General features: G+C 44.4%; 3 protein-coding genes across 3 annotated transcripts; 2 read left to right on the forward strand and 1 right to left on the reverse strand.

Annotated features, from left to right (window-relative positions):
* Positions 1-3,720: 3,720 nt before the first annotated feature.
* PtA15_12A122 (uncharacterized protein) lies at positions 3,721-4,313 on the reverse strand (the record flags this gene model as incomplete). Its single annotated transcript, XM_053161700.1, has 2 exons — positions 3,721-4,181; positions 4,250-4,313. The coding sequence occupies 2 exons, from the start codon at positions 4,311-4,313 to the stop codon at positions 3,721-3,723; spliced, it is 525 nt and encodes a 174-aa protein (XP_053025691.1).
* A 1,599-nt stretch (positions 4,314-5,912) lies between these two features.
* On the forward strand, positions 5,913-6,971 carry PtA15_12A123 (uncharacterized protein; the record flags this gene model as incomplete). Its single annotated transcript, XM_053161701.1, has 4 exons — positions 5,913-6,006; positions 6,128-6,345; positions 6,423-6,583; positions 6,695-6,971. The coding sequence occupies 4 exons, from the start codon at positions 5,913-5,915 to the stop codon at positions 6,969-6,971; spliced, it is 750 nt and encodes a 249-aa protein (XP_053025692.1).
* Positions 6,972-8,399: 1,428 nt separating this feature from the next.
* On the forward strand, positions 8,400-9,120 carry PtA15_12A124 (uncharacterized protein; the record flags this gene model as incomplete). Its single annotated transcript, XM_053161702.1, has 4 exons — positions 8,400-8,463; positions 8,532-8,779; positions 8,853-8,998; positions 9,114-9,120. The coding sequence occupies 4 exons, from the start codon at positions 8,400-8,402 to the stop codon at positions 9,118-9,120; spliced, it is 465 nt and encodes a 154-aa protein (XP_053025693.1).
* Between the last annotated feature and the right edge of the window lie 11,561 nt (positions 9,121-20,681).

Here is a 20,681-nt window from a genome sequence, read left to right on the forward strand (position 1 = left end):
AGATCCACTAGTGATGTTGATGTGATTGGAGCAAATATGTACACACCTCAAGCTCACGGTCGAGTTTCTCAATCTCATTCCAGTCGCGAGGTATGAAGAAGACATCGTCAAAGTACCCAGGCTGGTTTGATCCCTGGTCTTCCTTGAGCAAATGGTCAATAACCTCCCTCGCGTCAATCGCCTTCCGGTAGCTCTGGTACTTAATGTTCCACCGGATGCCATAGCCGGCAATCAACGGGGCCACTTTCAAATTCAATTCTTTTGCAACTCAATCAAAATTTGCCCGCTGGGCTGCTGATCGAGTAATCTGCTTGATGACAACATCGAGTTTAGTGAGAAGCTCTTTGAGTTTTACAGTCTTTGTGTGTTGGGATTGACTAGCTGAGTCGTCTGCGCTTTCGGCCGCGTAATCGGACTGCTTCTCATTTGCAGCAGCAGCTGCCTCATCATCTGAAAGCTTGTCGGCGTTACCGTAGTCGCTTTGCCAATCTTTGTCATCATCAGCTTGTTCAGGATCAGGCTCAACTGAGTTTGTCTTCGTGCTTGGAGCGGGGGCTAGTTCAACTTCCGGGGCGACCTCAAACAATTCTGCCTCGTCTTCTTCAAGGACCTTTCCAAGCACAGGGAAGAACCCAAGAACGGATTCCTTTGCCTTCCCAGGAGGCAAAGTCTTCAGAGAAAGCGCATTCAAACCGGAATTTACAATCAACGCTAGCTTATGGCAGAAGCACCGAATGTGCATGCTCGCTGGGTCCCATGCGTGTTCGGATTGGTTAGCGGCGTCACTATTCTTGAGGAGTTGATACATGGTACTGGCCATGGTGTTGTTATTTGAGCCAGAATCTGTGGTCTGAGCCAACATCTTCTTGTAGAGATTGTGCTTCTTGAGGAGAGCAGCAATCGGACGGGCTAGTAGATTGCCTTGGTGCTTCCAAGGTATCATTTTGAGGGCCAGATGACGGACAACATAGTTCCAGTCTGAGTCAATGTACGCCACTGCCGCACCAATAAAGGCAAACCTATTACCCTTTGTCGTCCAAACATCGTGGATGAGGGTAAATTTTGTGTTGAGTTTCTATTCAATGACAAGGAAGAATTCGACATGAGCACATTTACCGCAGCCCAACAACGAAACTAATCAATTTCACCTTCAAATCATCAAAGACAGTTGCCTTGAGCCCTAAATAGAGCTTCTTGGACTCGTCGGCCGACCATTGTTTGCCGTAGAGGAGCGCCTTTGGGTTCGCATATAGAAACGCAGCACGCAGATAACAGTCTTCAATCCAGTACCACGGTAATGCGTGTCTTATTTGCCAGATCATGATGATCTGGTTTAGCACACAATTGACAAAAACAGGCTTGGGCTGAAGGAATGAGCTCATTGGAGCTTGTTTTGCGTCGATTAGTCTCTTCTCGGCAATAGAAGGCGGTAGCTTCACGCCAGCGGCCTTGGCTTCGTTGCGGTTGGGACAGCCCTTCGCGTTCCTTCCAGCTTGATTCGATCCATCGCGATGCATCGTTAGATTTCCGTCTGTCGAGCCATGACCACGGTAGGTCTTATGGCACCATTTACATTTGTAATTCACAGGGACGTCCCCCTTTTCGCGCTCGCCGTCCTTAAAATAAGGCTCATGGAAATAATCAGCCACATTGGCAAACTTTTCCTTTATTTCCTTCTTCTCTTTTGTTTTTCCCGATTGAATTTTGACTGAGCCGTCGTCCAAAACTTGGTCGTAGTCATAAGCTTCATCGGCGTAATTGACAGTATCAGGAACCTGCGCTGTAGCTTCCTTCTAAACGTACAAACCAAAATTAAAAACACATGTGTCAATTCTAGAACCAGCAATGTTGCACATAACATTAACATTCAAGGGGCTCACGGTTTTATCGGGAACAGTATTGTTGGTCTTTCTCTTTGGGGTCTTCTTAGCAGCCAGATCCCCCTTCTCGGTGGCGCCAGCAGCGCCAGAAGATACAACTTGTCGAGGCTTCTTTGCCGCTTTTGCTTTGGTTTTCCGAGGGGTTTTACCAGTCACAATTGATTCTCCAGATTCCGACGAAGGAGCTGGAGGCCTTTTTTGAGATTGTGGCTTGGTGGCTCGTGCTCGAGAGTCTGACGGCGTGGGGATCATATCTGGCCTGATGGATGCCAAGGAGGCACGTCTAGAGCGACGCAGCAGGGATTTGTCAGGTTGCTCACCATTGCCGTCAGCTTCGTCCGCTTGCAGTTGACTGGTTGGACTCAGATCCATGGTGATTGATGGATGAGGTTGATTTCAGGTGGGAAGAAGGGAAAATGTATTGGACAGGGGTGCCTGACGGGTCAGGCAAGGCACCAAGGCGCCACACAGGGAGATTTTTTTTTTTTTCGGTCTATCCTTGCAAAGGCAAGGGATGAAACACACCTTCCGACGTGTTATCCGCGTTACAAGCCATTTTTCCAGTTACTTTATCACATCTTAGGGGAAAAACCAAAACAGAACCCGTTACGCTACCCAGGTGATAAGAAAAAGGCCCGTTACTAATAGCGTAACGGGCCGCAGTGGATAACGGGGATATTTACGTTACTCAAATAGGGCGGATAACGTATAGTAACGTAACTACCCTATGTTGCCTATGGCATTGCACACTATGAATCTGGGTAACATCTACGTGACATGGGGCGTACACAATACTTATGACAAACACAACTACAGGATTGCTAGTGTTATGAGAGGTGGAGGTGGAGAAGAGTCCAGTTGCGTGCCACACTTCCGTGACAGATGCATAATGATGTTGCATTGATCACGTTTGTATGCAAAGTGATTTTCAATGCCCCCATTCATCCACCGACCACCGATTCCTCTACATATATTTATGTACCTCTTTCGAGTGTTCTTTTTCCAGTCGGATTTCACTTCGGTATGGATCCGATCGTCGGATCGATTGAAGTTGGACAATATCCAAGCCATGCGTTTCCACGCGTCTCTCAGCCGCGCTGATTTTCCTGGCCCGTTCCGAATGGTCTTGTGCTTTTTGGTCTGATGGGTCTGCATGAAAAAAAGACTTGTCGGTTTGCGGATCGACGGACAGTTTGCTGTTTTCTATCCCTCACATTACCACGGATATCCTCCCAGGCCTCATGATACTCTTGAGGTAGATGTTTTTTTCTTTTGGAAAACATAGTTGAAGTTCAAAAGGCCCATGTATAGCAAGTATTCTTCTTTGAATGGCTCTATTTGAGCATCACTTTTCCATACGTTTACTGTCTATCGGCCATTATGATTGCACCATCGGTCTATGTGCATTTCGAGTGGGCATATCATGGCCATCAGAGTAGTGAGAATCTCAACTGTGGATTAAGTTTCCAAGGTTTCAAAAGGCTAGTTTTGCCCAGTCTTCATCGCTGAGAGCAAGGAAAACATCAAATGACATGTTATATCGTGCTTCAAGCTGCGTTTTGAAGCTTAGTGTTAAACCCGTCTCAAGGCGAATACACACTCGGATTTTGCTGGGTCTCCAGGCCCTGTTGAAGCCAAAAAAATAATCTGGGGAAATGAAAGTTACATTACTATTGAAGAGGTACTTGAAAAGATCGAAATTACAAGACTTATTATGTTCTAGAGTAAGGATACAAAGATAAAATTGAGAAAAAAACTTGTCTGGTCGATCTGCAAAGGTTTTCAATTAGCACTCTTTGCGGGCCTGAGTAGGGGGAAAGAGGCAGGGACTTACTTGAATTCAGGCTCCTCCACCTCTGGTGCGTCGGCTTCGAAAGTATGGGTCATGTCGATCACGTCTCCCGCTTCGGCGCGATGGCCCGGCTTGGCTTGCAGTTGAAGCTGGTGGAGCTTGGTCGAGACCTTCCCGAGAGCTCCCAGCTGGGCGTTGAGGGCAAGGTTGGCAACAGTGGGGTGGCAAAAGTGCCCGACTGTCGTCGATCAGGGTGTGGACCCTTGGGTGGCGAGCAGGAGGAGAAGTCGCTGAAAGTGCCTGAGCATTGAGCTCGTCGAGGGTAAGCCGTTTGGCTGAACGGCACAGAAATGGAGCCCGTCGTTTCAATCGCTTGACTTCTGACGGAAGGGGTGCTGCCGGAGGGGCTGGCCGGCGCACAGGGGTCGGCCCATAACCCGGGACCATGGGAACGATCATTTGGGGAGGAAGATAAGCAGCGACCCTCCTCAAAACTGGCCCGATCCATTCTACAAGAACACGAGCGCCACATGTTAGTTATTGGGCAAGTGGAAGTAGCGGATCTTCCCGTACTTACCGAGCAACTCCTGTGCGTTCATTCTGAAGGGAGGGGGAGACCCGCCGCGACGTCTTTTAGGCATTGTCGAATGCGAGCTTCGGCGTAGGATTTGCTCCTGAAAGAGGCTCTGCAGGATTGAAATAAGACAGTAAAAATGGAGCCGATGTCAAACCTCAAAGTAGTGCGAGATGGAAACTGTCTAGGCTTGGGCGAAGTTCTGGGAAAGAAAGATGGGTATTACCTAGAGGATGGTGAGGACTGCTGGGGGCTGCGAGGGAAGTGGTAGCAGCTTGGTAAGAAGGAGGACGAGAGGAGCTGGGGGCAAAACGAGGGCAGCAGGCTGGCCTTATATATTGGTGGGTTGTCTGCTGAGCCCACTCTTTTGCAGTAGCAGCAGCGGACTCAATCTTGCAGGGGCGTGGAGCAATGGGCTCAGCATCAAGATGGTTAGGGCTGTTGAGTCGCCCCTTTCCTTTGTTGTAGAAAGTATATCAAGGTGTGTGTAGTTCAAAACGGTTGAACGCTGAACATTGTTTAAATAGAATCAGATTACAGGACGTCGTGATGGGATTCCTCAGTCTCTGATTGTGTGTGGGGCCTGATGCATCCATGGAGTGTCTCGTTTTTTTAGGAATTTAGGACTATACATTGAATGCCTCAGCTGAGTAAAAACCAGCTGAGCCATTCAATGGTCTTTTCCGGGACCGATTTTTGTTGCAAGGCCTCTAATGGTGGAATCTGCTCTTCGCCTGCTTATCCGTATTTGGGGAATCTGATTTGGTTTTGGGTAATTTGATGCCTTTAGGTGCTAGTTGCCATCTCGGCCGTCAACTTCTTGGCAGTGAAGTGGTTTGACGGAGTGAGTTTTCTGCCTTCAATCCTCTCGAAGACAAAGAAAAGCCCATGATATGTCAAAATCACGATCTTGATAAGTATTTTTTGCATACTTCGGGCAGGTAGAGTTCTTCATCTGTGGGTAACGTTTCACAGAATTATTTTTCATTTTTCAGGAGGATGTATGTTGAGTGGCTTGTGTGTTTGATTGAAAAAGCTTTTATCAAAGTTGTTGCTATAGTAGGAATGATTATCCTTGGCACCGTTCTTATTTTGGGTAAGCCTCACAAGTCCAAGTATCTTGTTGATGAGAACGCTCATTCCAATGCTTCGGTGCTGCAGGCGGGGGTCCATCTTATAGAATTGGATTCAAGTATATCTAAGAACTGAATAATTATCCAAGCTGCGTATATAACAAGCTCGGATCAATTAATTGTTATTGCTTGTCCTCCATCACATATACTGGACTGCACCAGGTACATTCAATCAATTGGACGGCATACCTGGCCCCAACGGTCAGTTCCTAGTCTTTGGGTCGGTCTTGGCTCGAGCCTCTTTTTCATATCAAGGTATAGACAATTTTGCAAAAAGGGAATGGAATTTTATTTAGATTAACCAGATATCGAAAACCATTGATCAAGGTTCCGAGCTAGTGGCCCTGGCAGCCTTGGAAACGGAAAATCCCGGAAAGAATTTCCCTAAAGCAACCAAGAATGTTTTATATCGTATCCTGATATTCTACATAGAGGGTATATTTGTCCTGGGATTAATTGTACCCTATAATGCTGAAGGCTTGTCAATTTTGGGTGGTCTTGCTGGTACAGTTTTATCGACATTTGCCTTGGGGATGTCATTCCAAGGGATTGATAACTTAGCAGATATCTTGGGCAAATGTATCTTTATTCTAACGGCAGTATTCTCAGCGGCAAACTCAAGTCTATGTGCGTAAATTCCGATCTTTACTTGATCACAGCGAATTAATTCATCTTTGAAACTTTTATCAAACAAATATATCCATTCATTAATTCTGATCCGTTCTTCAAATCCAATTCTTATTCACAGACACTGCTTCCAGAGTTTTGTATGGTTTATCTGATGAACATATGGCCCCCAGGTTTTTTTCACACTGCACGGGTAATGGTGTCCCGTTCGCTGGGATAGCTCTAACAGCTGCGGTAGGACTACTAGCCTTCATGTTTTTGGATCTAACTGGCGTGTATGAATGGTTTTTGAATGTTGCATCCATCTCTATTCTTTTGACGTGGTGGTCAATTCTACTTGTAAGTGACAAAACTCAAATCAGCAGAACCTCAGTCACTTGTATAAGAAACTGCCTGTTCTTAAGTGTGCCACAAAGACTTATATCCGATTTTATCAAGGATTGAAGCACATTGGAGTAGATCGTAATGCGTTTGCCTATCGGGCACCTTATCAACCATGGTTATCTAACTTTGGATTCACTATGTCCACTTTGATTATTATCTTCAACGGCTTTGAGGTCTTCATTATTGGAAAATGGTAAGCAGCTGGCCTTGTGTGTATACTATTTTCCCTCTTTCACTGATGCATAAATGTCACTCACTTCAACAATAAAACTTTGGAATTTTTCGCGATTTGTTTGCACTGCAGGTCACCTGCCAACTGCATATCAGCATACATTTCACTTCCAATATTCGGCATGCTTTTCATTGGGTGGAAGATATTTCATCGAACGGCCTTTATCAGAGTTGATAAAATGGACTTCGCGACAGGCAGGAGTGACTCCGACCCGGTGGATGTCAACTTTGGCAATCAGAAGGAAGTTATTTGGTCAGGGAAGTTGGACAATGTCTTAATCAGGTTCATTCGGTTCCCTCTATTGATATCAGTCGGAATTTTTATATTGCTTTGTCTGAAAGATGTTTGAATTAGCATTTTCTCACTCTTATTTCTTGGCTGCTGTTGAGACTCCTTTTCTATTCCTCTTACTTGTCAGCGGTCGGCTAGTCCAGAGAGAACCGACACTGATACGACAAGAGCCGCAGACGTAGCGGGTGCGCAAGGCAAGCACCGCGCCAAAGCTGAAAATCCAATCCTGTCCAATCTAACAGTATTATAGATGTGATATCATTTTTTTTTTCTAAATACAGAAATTTTGTGCTACGATTGTTTGATTATTCATCAGACTTAACCTGATCTTGGTCTCTCCTGTATGGCAAAGGCAAGAAATTCAAGATGCATCATGATGCGTCTCATCCCTACCATATGCTCGGATTTGAACCAATAGTTAAGAAAAAAACAAAACAAAGAAGCGTTTGACAATGATAGCGGACAACAATTTTGCAACGAAACAAAGGTTCAAGCACTTCAGAAATCAAGGGAGCCAGCGCGTTGTTCAGGGTTAATCAACAAGCGCAAGCTAAACAATTGAACAAGCGCAACCACAATGTAAGTCAAGAAAGGCCCTCTTCGCTTTTCAAAATGAATATGATTTGTATTACAGACTATCATTGGTTTATATTCCTCATAACTCGATAAGCCCCCATTAATCAATGAAAGATCGAGGTTCAGCTGCATTGACTGCCAAGAATTCTTCTTGCACACATACAATTGCTCCGAAAGGCTTCAGCCAATCATTTATCCGCCTGACAAAAAAGGTCACTACGCGTCCTGTGAGATAGGCAATCCGGATAGGCAGGCGAAGAGCAGATTCCAGCATTAAAGGCCTTGCAACAAGTCCCGGAAAAGACTAGCTACGGGTGTGGTTTTTACTCAGCTGAGGCATTCAATGTATAGTCCTAAATTCCTAAAAAAACGAGACACTCCATGGATGCATCGGGCCCCACACACGATCAGAGACTGAGGAATCCCATCACGACGTCCTGTAATCTGATTCTATTTAAACAATGTTCAGCGTTCAACCGTTTTGAACTACACACACCTTGATATACTTTCTACAACAAAGGAAAGGGGCGACTCAACAGCCCTAACCATCTTGATGCTGAGCCCATTGCTCCACGCCCCTGCAAGATTGAGTCCGCTGCTGCTGCTGCAAAAGAGTGGGCTCAGCAGACAACCCACCAATATATAAAGCCAGCCTGCTGCCCTCGTTTTGCCCCCAGCTCCTCTCGTCCTCCTTCTTACCAAGCTGCTACCACTTCCCTCGCAGCCCCCAGCAGTCCTCACCATCCTCTAGGTAATACCCATCTTTCTTTCCCAGAACTTCGCCCAAGCCTAGACAGTTTCCATCTCGCACTACTTTGAGGTTTGACATCGGCTCCATTTTTACTGTCTTATTTCAATCCTGCAGAGCCTCTTTCAGGAGCAAATCCTACGCCGAAGCTCGCATTCGACAATGCCTAAAAGACGTCGCGGCGGGTCTCCCCCTCCCTTCAGAATGAATGCACAGGAGTTGCTCGGTAAGTACGGGAAGATCCGCTACTTCCACTTGCCCAATAACTAACATGTGGCGCTCGTGTTCTTGTAGAATGGATCGGGCCAGTTTTGAGGAGGGTCGCTGCTTATCTTCCTCCCCAAATGATCGTTCCCATGGTCCCGGGTTATGGGCCGACCCCTGTGCGCCAGCCAGCCCCTCCGGCAGCACCCCTTCCGTCAGAAGTCAAGCGATTGAAACGACGGGCTCCATTTCTGTGCCGTTCAGCCAAACGGCTTACCCTCGACGAGCTCAATGCTCAGGCACTTTCAGCGACTTCTCCTCCTGCTCGCCACCCAAGGGTCCACACCCTGATCGACGACAGTCGGGCACTTTTGCCACCCCACTGTTGCCAACCTTGCCCTCAACGCCCAGCTGGGAGCTCTCGGGAAGGTCTCGACCAAGCTCCACCAGCTTCAACTGCAAGCCAAGCCGGGCCATCGCGCCGAAGCGGGAGACGTGATCGACATGACCCATACTTTCGAAGCCGACGCACCAGAGGTGGAGGAGCCTGAATTCAAGTAAGTCCCTGCCTCTCTCCCCCTACTCAGGCCCGCAAAGAGTGCTAATTGAAAACCTTTGCAGATCGACCAGACAAGTTTTTTTCTCAATTTTATCTTTGTATCCTTACTCTAGAACATAATAAGTCTTGTCATTTCGATCTTTTCAAGTACCTCTTCAATAGCAATGTAAACTTTCATTTCCCCAGATTATTTTTTTGGCTTCGACAGGGCTTTGAGACCCAGCGAAATCCAAATGTGTATTCGCCTTGAGACGCGTCGAACACTAAGCTTCAGAACGCAGCTTGAAGCACCATATAATATGACATATGATGTTTTCCTTGCTCTCAGCGATGAAGACTGGGCAAAACTAACCTATTGAAACCTTGGAAACTTTGATGGCCATGATATGCCCACTTGAAATGCACATGGACCGATGGTGCAATTATAGTAGTCGATATACAGGTAGGTAAACATAAGAAGAGTTGATGCTCAAGTAGAGCCATTTGAAAAAGAATGCTTGCTATACATGGGCCTTTTGAACTTCAATTATTTTTTCCAAAAGAAAAAAACGGAGTATCATGAGGCCTGGGAGGACATCCGTGGTAATGGGAGGGTTCGAAAACAGCAAACTGTTCGTCGATCCGCAAATCGACAAGTCTTTTATTATGCAGACCCATCAGATTAAAAACCACAAGATCATCCGGAACGGGTCAGCAGGAAGATCAGCGCGGCTGAGAGACGCGTGGAGACGCATGGCTTGGATATTGTCCAACTTCAATCGATCCGACGATCAGATCCATCCTGAAACACAATCCGAGTGGGAAAGAACAGTCGAAAGAGGTACATATGTAAATATATATCGTCAGAGGAATCGGCGGTCGGTGGATGAATGGGGGCATCGAAAATCACTTCGCATACAAACGTGATCAATGCAATACTGGTCATTATGCATCCGTCACGGAAATGTGACATGCAACTCGAAGCTCGTCTAGAACCGAACTTAACACAAGACTCGGGCCCAATTATAAACAAGTTTTGGAATAATATTGGGATTATTTTCAAATAAGTTTGAAAGATATTTTTGCTAACTTTCTTGGAATTGAAAATCTCAAAACAACCCAAACCACCTCGGGGAGGTGGTTTGGGGAAAACTGGATTACCAATACTGTTTTGAATGTGATTACAGCTCAGCATGCAGATTCCCACCATACACCTGACCAGTACTTCCCCCCGCCAAAGGCCACAGCATATGTACTCGCGCAAGATACAGCCATCTGTGAGAATTGATAAAACTGAAGATATTACATTTCTTAATAGGGTGGTTCACAATACGATAAAAATAAAACTTTGAAGCCAATTTTAAGGCCTTTACAGACAATTTTTTAAAAAATGAAGAACACCCTCTGATTGCCAGGGGACACCTTATCCTGTACATCCTGCCATATTTCTAAAAAGTTGTTGATAAAGGCCTTAAAATTGACTCTAAAGTTTTATTTTTATCCTATTGTGAACCCCCCTAATAGGGGGGTTCACAATAGGATAAAAATAAAACTTTAGAGCTAATTTTAAGGCCTTTGTGAACAACTTTTTAAAAAATTAAGATGTTGCTCTGATTCTCAGGGGATACCCAGTCCTGTACACCTTGCCAGATTTTTAAAAATTTGTTGATAAAGACCTTAAAATTTTACTTTTATCCTATTGTGAACCCCCCTAATAAGTGTTTGGTTTTTAAATACAATAATAAGAATACAATAATAATAAGGTTGATTGATCTTTACCTGAAGGCAGTAACTAAACCTGCAAACGATAATTAAGACTTTTAAACTGTTTTTTGAGCTAAGAGAGAATTCCTTTCAATAAGATTTTTATCTGTTTGTAAATGTAAACAGGAATGTCAATCATTTGATTGTCAGTTAAAAGTTCATCAAATGTATTGATAGAAGTTTGTTTTGTAAGAAAAGAACATTACAGATAAGTTATCCTTTTCTCCTTTGACTCTGACTTAGTCAGGTGCACGGCGAGGTAATACGGTTGGCAAGACTCGTAGAACTGGTTATAAGAACAAGAACAATCAGTTGATCGTTCCGTTAGTCTAGAGTGACGAAGCGTCAAAGTACTTACAATGATATTGCAAGTATATGACTGCTTCGTTTGAGTTGTTCTGCTCGATCTTCGGAGTTGTTTTGTCTGTAGAAGGAGAAAGAGTCAGTACGCTCTTTGACCAACTGGGTTGTGAAGATCTGCAACTCACAAGGAGTTTAACGATGATAGATTGTTTGAGTTCTGAGTAATGACGTTGGTTGCGTCATTACCCAATGCAACAGCGCAGAGCTTCTTGCTATTTGCACTGTACAGTGGACCTGTCACAGTTTTTCGTTTTTAACATAATGAATATAAGTATTCAATATGAGATTTGTGGTGAGTGTACGTGAGTACTACTCACCTGGGGTACTCCTCTTTAGAGGGTTATCTGGATTCCAACATTCTGCCGTGCTTTGAGTCATTAGATTCAAAGCAGACTTGGAACCACACGAAATGCCAATTGCTTTGAGAGATCTTCTGATTGTGCATCGTCCGACCGGTTTGGTGAGAAAGTTGGCTGGATTCAAGTTTGACTTGATATAGAGAAGCTTGATGAGCTTATCATGAACGAGCTGTCAAACGAAATGAAGACAAATGTTCATATGCTTCGTTCGGAAACTATTTTGCGAAGTTTCACTGTTCGCTAGATCGATGGCTGCCATGTTGTCAACTGCAACGTTGAAATGAATTGGTTTTGCCAAGATGTTGATTTCGTCCACAAGATTCACAATCCACGCTACCTCACGACTTAAATCTGAGAGTGCTTTATACTCGGCTTCAGCTGAGGAGAGTGAGACGGTTTCTCGTTTGCTTGACTTCCAAGATAACAAATGATCGGCTGACATAGCAACGTATCCGGTTATCAATCAACGTGTTATTGGACAGTTACCCCAATCTGCGTCGACGTAAGCCTTGAAATCCGAGTTAGATTGCTTTGAGTAAGTAAGTCCAAGATGGCGAGTACCGGAGACATAACGCCAAACTTGCGAAGCAGCTTTGTAGTGCGGCATTCCAGGTTCTTCAAGAAATTGAGACAGAGCACTAACTGCGTAGGCAATATCTGGGAGAGTCAGAAGAGCCAAATAGTTTAACGAACCGACCAAAGAGCGATAATTGACATTGAGCTTATTAAATAAAGCTTGTTCTTCAACCGTTGCTTTATCAAGTTGAACTCGAGGATTAAGAGGACAGGAAGCTGGATATGCATTTGAAATTTCATATTCAGCAAGTTTTCGTTCAATGTATTGCTCTTGATTGATTGTGATTGAATTTTTGTTCCTAGTGATCTTCATTCCTAATAGAAATTCAGCGTCGCCAAGATATTTGATATCAAAGTCCTTCTCAATCTTGGCTTTGAAAACAAGCGGATCTTTGCTGATGATCACCAAATCATCAACATGAGCATAAATCCATGTCAATGGTTTACCAGGTTTTTCTTCACGCCAGAATACGCATGGATCAGATATTGAGATTTTGAAGTTGATTGAGACTAGAAATCCGGAAAGTTGCTTGTACCAGATTAAAGGCGCTTGTTGTAAGCCATAAACCGCTTTGTTTAAGTCAAAAACTGTATTCAGCGGTCCATTGAAGCCAGGAGGAGGAAGAAGTGTGACTTTATCTTCCAAAGGACATGTGAGAAAAGCACTTCAAACATCTAGTTGATGAATTTTCATGTCATTTGTGACTGCAAAGGAGAGAAGTATTCTTAATGACGCAGGTCGTCCTGTCGGCGCATACTTGGCGAAGAAATTCATGCCATATGTTTGAAAAAAACCCTGAGCGCATATTCTGGCCTTGAATTCCGTAACTTCATTATTGGATCCAAGCTTTTTTTGAAAAGCCCATGTTGATGGGATTGGAGAATCAGCCAAAGTCCTTGATCTTTGATCCCATGCATTGAAGTTTTTCATATTGGTGTACTCCTTCAATTCAGCTTGCTTCCATTGATCTGATTCTTTGTTCTTCATTGCTTGAAAATGAGTCTTTGGTGTGTCGTGCTTCTTTTTGTCGGCTAACAATGCTTTAGCTTCTCGTCTAGAATGATGAATGATATTTGACTGGTTTATTTTGCTCAAAATTGGTTTTCCGAAATCAATCGCAGTGGAATTGACCTCATCAGACAAAATGTGTGGAATCGTCTCGTCCTCTTCAATAGGCAGTTTATCTTCTGCGAATGGTAGAAAGTTCTTTTGACAAAATATTGGAAGATTATTTGAGATCAAAAGATTATTGAGACTCTTGTGTAAAGCAGCACTAGATGGAAAAACTGCTTCGTCAAAATATGCATGCTTGGTTGTGATAATCTTCTTGTTGTCAAGACGTAGAACCTTGTACGCAGAGTAATCATTTGCATAACCAATGAGAATACCGTCCCAGGAAAGTGAATCGAATTTCTTGTTGTGATTGACTTCAGGTTTCAAAGCCCAGACCTTACAGCCAAATGGTCAAAAGAAATCAATGTTTGGTTTCTTCTTAAACAAAAGTTCCAACGGTGATGTTCGGCTTCGAGATAAAGATGGTAAACAGTTTGTTATTGCTGCTGCCATTTTTACGGCTTCAGCCCACCACTCTGGTGCTAAATTTGACTGTAATAGCATACATCTAGCCATATTAAGGATCGTCCTATTTGCGCGTTTGGCAATGCCGTTCTGCTGCGGAGTATACGGTGGTGATACGTTATGCTGAACACCATAAGATTGTAATAAGTCAAAAAGAGTTGTGTTACAAAACTCGCCGCCGCCATCTGTAATTAATTTCTTCATGCAATGACCGGTTTGATTTTCAAAGAAGATTTTATATTTATCGATTGCATCAGGTGTATTGCTCTTCTCTTTTAAGATCGTAACGTCAATATGACCGGTGAATTGATCAACTAAAGTTAAGAAATAACGAGCTCTGCCATTTGTCAAAGGATTGATTGGTCCAACGAGATTGCCGTGAACCATTTCAAGCAAGCAAGTTGTCTGATCAAAATGACTTTTGAATGGTTTGCGAGTCAATTTACCACTTATACAAGAATTGCATGCGTGACTCTTATCAAGATTTGTTTCAGTTGGAAGAATGGCCTTCAATCAATCAGAACTAGCATGGCCAAAACGATTGTGCCACTTATAGAAGTCTGAAGAAATCTGAGCATTTGAGGTTAACGCCAATGTATCTTTGTTAAGGGAAGAGATATCGCCGTGAATTTCAAATAAATTATTCGACAGCTTAAGGTTGAACAACTTCGTGTTTCCGGTCGAAAATACTTCACAGAGGTGGTTGCTTTTCTTGATTGATATTTCATCTTCTAGTAAACCAGTGAAAGAGATTAAGTTTCGCGAAAGATTTGGAACAAATAAAGCGTCTTTAAGAGTTAACACTTTATTATCTTCAAATTTAACAATCGCTGTTCCTTGCTGAGTTGCAATTAGTTCTTCTCTTGATTTACCGTCTCCAGTAATGATGAATATATGAACTGGATGATTATCGAAAAAGAAATCCAACGAGTTAAACATATGGTGACTTGCTCCAGAGTCAAGTACGGCTGGTAAACTTGCTGTTGTAGCGTTCATGATGGTAGCCGTGGTACAGTAGTGGAAAGAGGGAGCTGAACAATCGTCTTCATCAATACGAACGTTACTAGTCGATGGCATCGGAGCTGATGAACTCGTTAAGTTAGTACCTATGGATGGTTTGTCTTTGAATCGTTCCGGTAATTTATCGTCGTGAACAGTCCAGCAATCCTTCTCAGCATGATATGCGTCAGGATTATGTTTTCCACCGCTACACGCAACGGTGTAACCATTACCATACATTGAGTGTATTGGGTAAACGTTTTTCATTGAAGATGCATACCTACATGTCCAATTTTTTGTTTTTGGCTGTTATTGTATGGATAATGGCTAAAAACAAAAGATTGGACATGTAGGTATGCATCTTCAATGAAAAACGTTTACCCAATACGCTCAATGTATCGTAATGGTTACACCGTTGCTACACGTAATTCGCTTTCTCGGACCTTTCTTAAACTTCTTTGAACTTCTTTCAACGTTAGTTGAAAGAGCATCAGAGGATGAGTTGTCGATGTTCCTTTTTAATGACTTGCGCTTGATCTCGGTGACCTCAAAAATGGCTTGATCGCGAAGCTTAGTCAAAAGCAAGAAAGGATCCGAAGCAACGGTGGCGTCGTTAAGAATGTTTTCGACAATAGATTGTTTTACTCGACTGACTCGACTGATAATACAAAAACTAAATAGTATGTGAGTTGTATCGATACCGAGTGTCTTGAATTCAGTGAGACATTCGTGGACTTTGTCAATATATTGCATTAAAGTCGTGTCGTAGTAAATTGAATCCCACTCCTCCCATACGCGAATTAAGGAGAAAATTGATTGTGCCGCGTATTAATTTTTAAGGAGAGTCCAGACTTGAAACGGAGTTCTATCTTCATCGTTAGCAAAGGTGGCATTGAAGATACTATTATCGATAGTTACGGAGAGATTTGACAAGGCGCAAGCGTGCTTGATTTTGATCACTTCAGTTAAAGGAGGAGGTTGAAATTTGACGCAGGCATCCCAAAGCTGATGAGCATTTAAGAAAAATTTGAGTTTATTTCGCCAGAGAGTGTAGTTGTCGCCTTTCAAAACGGGAATATTGCTAAGACCCTTATCGTCCATAGCGTCCTTCCGATTGAAAGCCTCCATTGTCGATTATCGCGATTTAATTCTGCCTTCAAAGTTTTTACTCGAGATCGTGATCTAAGCCTCAAGACTGTAAATCTGTGAGAATTGATAAAACTGAAGATATTACATTTCTTAATAAGTATTTAGTTTGTAAATACAATAATAAGAATACAATAATAATAAGGTTGATTGATCTTTACCTGACGGCAGTAACTAAACCTGCAAACAATAATTAAGACTTTTAAACTGTTTTTTGAGCTAAGAGAGAATTCCTTTTGATAAGATTTTTATCTGTTTGTAAATGTAAACAGGAATGTCAATCATTTGATTGTCAGTTAAAAGTTCATCAAATGTATTGATAGAAGTTTGTTTTGTAAGAAAAGAACATTACAGATAAGTTATCCTTTTCTCCTTTGACTCTGACTTAGTCAGGTGCACGGCGAGGTAATACGGTCGGCAAGACTCGTAGAACTGGTTATAAGAACAAGAACGATCAGTTGATCGTTCCGTTAGTCTAGAGTGACGAAGCGTCAAAGTACTTACAATGATATCGCAAGTATATGACTGCTTCGTTTGAGTTTTTCTGCTCGATCTTCGGAGTTGTTTTGTCTGTAGAAGGAGAAAGAGTTAGTACGCTCTTTGACCAACTGGGTTGTGAAGATCTGCAACTCACAAGGAGTTTAACGATGATAGATTGTTTGAGTTCTCAGTAATGACGTTGGTTGCGTCATTACCCGATGCAACAGCACAGAGCTTCTTGCTATTTGCACTGTACAGTGGACCTGTCACAGTTTCTGGTTTTTAACATAATGAATATAAGTATTCAATATGAGATTTGTGGTGAGTGTACGTGAGTACTACTCACCTGGGGTACTCCTCTTTAGAGGGTTATTTGGATTCCAACACCATCAAGGCTGATTTGCGAGTAATTGCAAAACAGACACCATAAATGGATAGCCAGGATGCAAGCGCATCTATCAATGCCCGGGACCTCATATGTAGCTTGCAGAATGAGCGAGCTACAGGCTCTTGCAGTTGAACCAGTATGTTGCGTGCAAGAATCAGCCTTCAAGGCTGATTCACGGGTATCTATTGACTAGGGAGAGTGGGCAGACATTGGTGGCCAGTTGTCCCGACCCAGGTTGTCCCCCCAAGTTCTTGGGAAGGCTTCTGCCGTCGCTGCCATTGTCTTGGCGCATGCAAGACGGACAACTGTCCAACGGAGCAACCTTTGGTATTGGAGGCTTGCGTTCAATTGCACCAGAAACTCATCCAGCATGGTGATGGGTTCATAATTTACACTTGGTTTGAAACAGGTTGGAAACAGTTTTGGCCCCTGTATCTGCACCATTAAGATAATTTTTTTTGATTTCAAACTTATTTGAAAACAATCCCAATATTATCCCAAAACTTGTTTATAATTGGGCCCTCAAGTCCCTCCCTGTGCTCGCGGGGTGCGAGCACCCTCCCTCTTGCGAAGGGCCCAGCCAAACATCTAAAAATTCCTTCTAACCCCCACATCACCGTATACCCATTGGATTTCTTCAAAGCCTCTGGCACCATTAGAATCAGATTTTCTTTCTTCATATTCTGATGTTTTTAACACAACACCTACCCCCATTCCTTGAAAATTTTTTTTTTGTAAAAGTGTGGCTTGCGAGGCCTTGCAAGGCTGAAACCGTGAGAAAGTGTCTGAACTTGACCTTTAAATGGCCCGGCGGGTCTGTCACATTGCTCAGAAAATACCCTTACAAGAATGGCTGCTGAGCGGCCAGTTCTTGATGAATTTACTTGAAAAAACATGTACAAAACAGCTGAGATCAAGGGCTAGACATGGTCAACTGGGATTTGGATTATGAGGCAATACCAAGTTGTAGGAGAGTTGTAAACACAAAATCACACATTTTCATTGAAAAAAACCATCAGCCTCAGGCCAAGTATGGGACATTAGTCCTAGACCTCTCCTTTGGAGAGGCTTTGCCCCTCCTCGGAGAGGCTTAGTTAAGCTTGGTCTAGAACGCAGTCTACATAAACAAAGTGTCCCCAGGACCAGGGTATCACAAGACAGGCACATACCAGCACAAGGGCTTTTCTTTCCTTCTTTTCTTGAGCAAGGTCATCCATAAGTGAAAAGAGTGTGCCTCCCATACTTGCAGCACAAGTTCCCCGCATGGACTTGGAGGCACACTGTGGCTGGCGGCTTCAAATTGCCGCCACTTCTGCAAAGGAAAGCATTTGCAGGGAATGTTGGGCTGCCTGCTTATCCAACATGCCTCAACGGCCAACGGGTAGCAAGTGGCCTCTGTGTGGCTCATTGCAGACTACCAACAGATTTTGGAGTCTGAGCCCGGCCCTGCCCTGCCTGTCTGTGGATGTTGTGGGCCAAGCCGGGTTATGTGGCCCAGCAGGGCAGCCCAACCCCGCCCAGTACTGATCATCATTGTCACAAGCTTCACATCCTTCCTTCCTTATCCCCCACTCAACGTTGTTGCATAATGAGAGATTTTCAGTCAGAAAAAAAGGGGTTTGATGAGGTGAGAGTTTCAATCTTGAGGGGTCTTGAGATTGGACCAAGGAGCTGAACTGGTGAGTCTAGTGGATCTGATTTGGAGTAGAGATGGCCTCTCGCACCCGGGTACCCACCGCGGGTGCGGGTACCCGCATGAAATTTTGCAAATTCTCAACACCTGCACCCACACCCGGCACCCGCCGGCGTGTGCTTGGCGGGTATACCGGGTACCCGCTCTGATATACTCACTGCTGGCGAGAAATCCCTCCCGGTCAGCAATACATACACTTGCTGACCGTGAGGGATTCCCACAGCCAGCAAGCTCATCGCAATGACCGGGAGGGAGTCCTCCCAGCCATCAATTATATCAATGACCGGGAGGGAGTCCTCCCATCCATCGATTATATATTGATGACCGGGAGGGAGTCCTCCCATCCATCGATTATATATTGATGACCCGGAGGGAGTCCTCCCAGCCATTGATTATATATTGCTGACCGGAAGGGAGTCCTCCCAGCCATCAATTATATCGATGACCGGGAGGAAGTCCTCCCAGCCATAGATTATATTGATGACAGGGAAGGAATCCTCCCGGTCATCGATATACTTGCTGACCCGGGGATTCCTCCCGGAGTCCCAGGGGTATAGTACCTCCTTGACCGGAGGGATCCCTCCAGTCGAAGAGGTGCACAAGCTTTTTGACCGGAGGGACTCCTCCGGTCAAGGAGTCCCTACGGTTGAGGACACCACAGGAGCGATTGAGAGAACTCGGTACGTTCCCAGAACGGCTGCAGGAATCACGCGTCCTAGCAACCGCTAGGACCGCCATGGAACGTTAAAGTCGTCTTGTTGGCCGTAGGACGCTTTTTAGACAGCATTTTGTCATTGACGTCCTTGCCAACCGCGGTGGTTGCAGCATCTGGGGTTGCTAGGACGTCAAAGTCCCCTTGACGGAAGGCTTGGTGTTGAGAGGACGATGGCCTCAACCCAGCCGTTCTTGGGATACCTGGGTTATCCTGACGCTTTCACCGGCGTCCGTGGGTCATTTGCTGAAGCCATGTGATTGATAGGACGCTTGGGTTGCAAGGACAGCCTGCTCCAGCGTCCAAACAACGCTTTGAGGACGTGATTGTCAATAGGATGTCTGGGTTCCTGGGACGTCTTGACAAAACGTCAAAAAGATGTTTTCATTAATCTAAAATTCCCGTTGACAGCGAGGTCCCCCAACTTGGGCGTTGCTAGAACAGGATGGTCCGACCAACCGGTTCTCAACACTCAGGTTGCAGAATTTTTTTTTTTTTTTTTTGCTTTCCTGCGCCCACCTGCAAAGATGTTTTACCAAGTGAGTGTTCAAGGAGACAGCTTGATTTTGACTTTTTTTATTTTTTTAATGTTTTTTGCCTTTGATGTTTTTTTTTGTGGAACGGTGGAAGCAATCTGGTTTGCTTTGGTATAGAAAGTGAAATTCTACTTAAGAGGTATAGCCAGTGTTGTGTAGTACAAGGGGGAAGAAGCTCCTTGTCCGGAAGCCCATTGGTAGACGCAACTATGGGTTTGAGCCCGCAGGAGTTCCTTTTGCCAATCGGCACCTACGGGATCAACCCCTTGCCAACGTTGTGGGCTCAATACCTCGACGCTCTTCTAGAGTGCAGAGGGAAAGGCGTCAACCTAGTGTTGCCGGAGTGATTGGCAAACAAAGGTGCGGAACCCTTGTTGGTCCAGCAACGTCGGCGCGCCCGCCCCTCTTTGCCAGGATGCTGTTGTGACAACTGAAACCACACCAACCCATATTTTCTTGGTAATTTCTGACCGCGTCAGAACGTTGCCCCCTGCGGAGGAAAGCAACGTTTGGGGGACAAAAAGACGGAGTGTCGACAGAACGTTGACCTGCTCCTGTGGTGAAGGTGTACACTCCTCTGGGCGGAGGGATCACTCCGCTTGAGGTGGTATGTACACCTCCCACCTCTTCAAACGAAGAGATCCCTCCGATCCATCTGGCCCACCAAGATGGGCGGGTACCTGTTTTTTTCCTGCCCAAAAACTGAACAGCCGCACCCGCACCCGGCACCCGCCGGCGGGTGCTGAGCGGGTGTTCCGGCTACCCGCAAATGGGCACCCAAGTGCCATCTCTAATTTGGAGTGGCTCTGACTTGATGATTTGATTTCAAATACAAGCAGAGGAAATATGTAGTCACAACTAGAGAGCCCCCTTGCAAGATCCAAAGGGGGACTAAGTGACAAAACAAACAAAACAGACATCTCACATGAGATGGAAGGAGAGATAGATACATGTTAAAGAAACATTAACATGTGGAAGGCATTGTAACTCAACAATGGAAAGAGAACATACACATCACAATCTTGTGATGGAAAGCATCAATAAATAATTGATGGGAATAAAGAATACATCACACATTGTGATGGAAAATGATAGATTGAAAAAGGG

Source organism: Puccinia triticina, chromosome 12A, assembly GCF_026914185.1.
Source record: "Puccinia triticina chromosome 12A, complete sequence".
Taxonomy (NCBI): Eukaryota; Fungi; Basidiomycota; class Pucciniomycetes; order Pucciniales; family Pucciniaceae; genus Puccinia; species Puccinia triticina.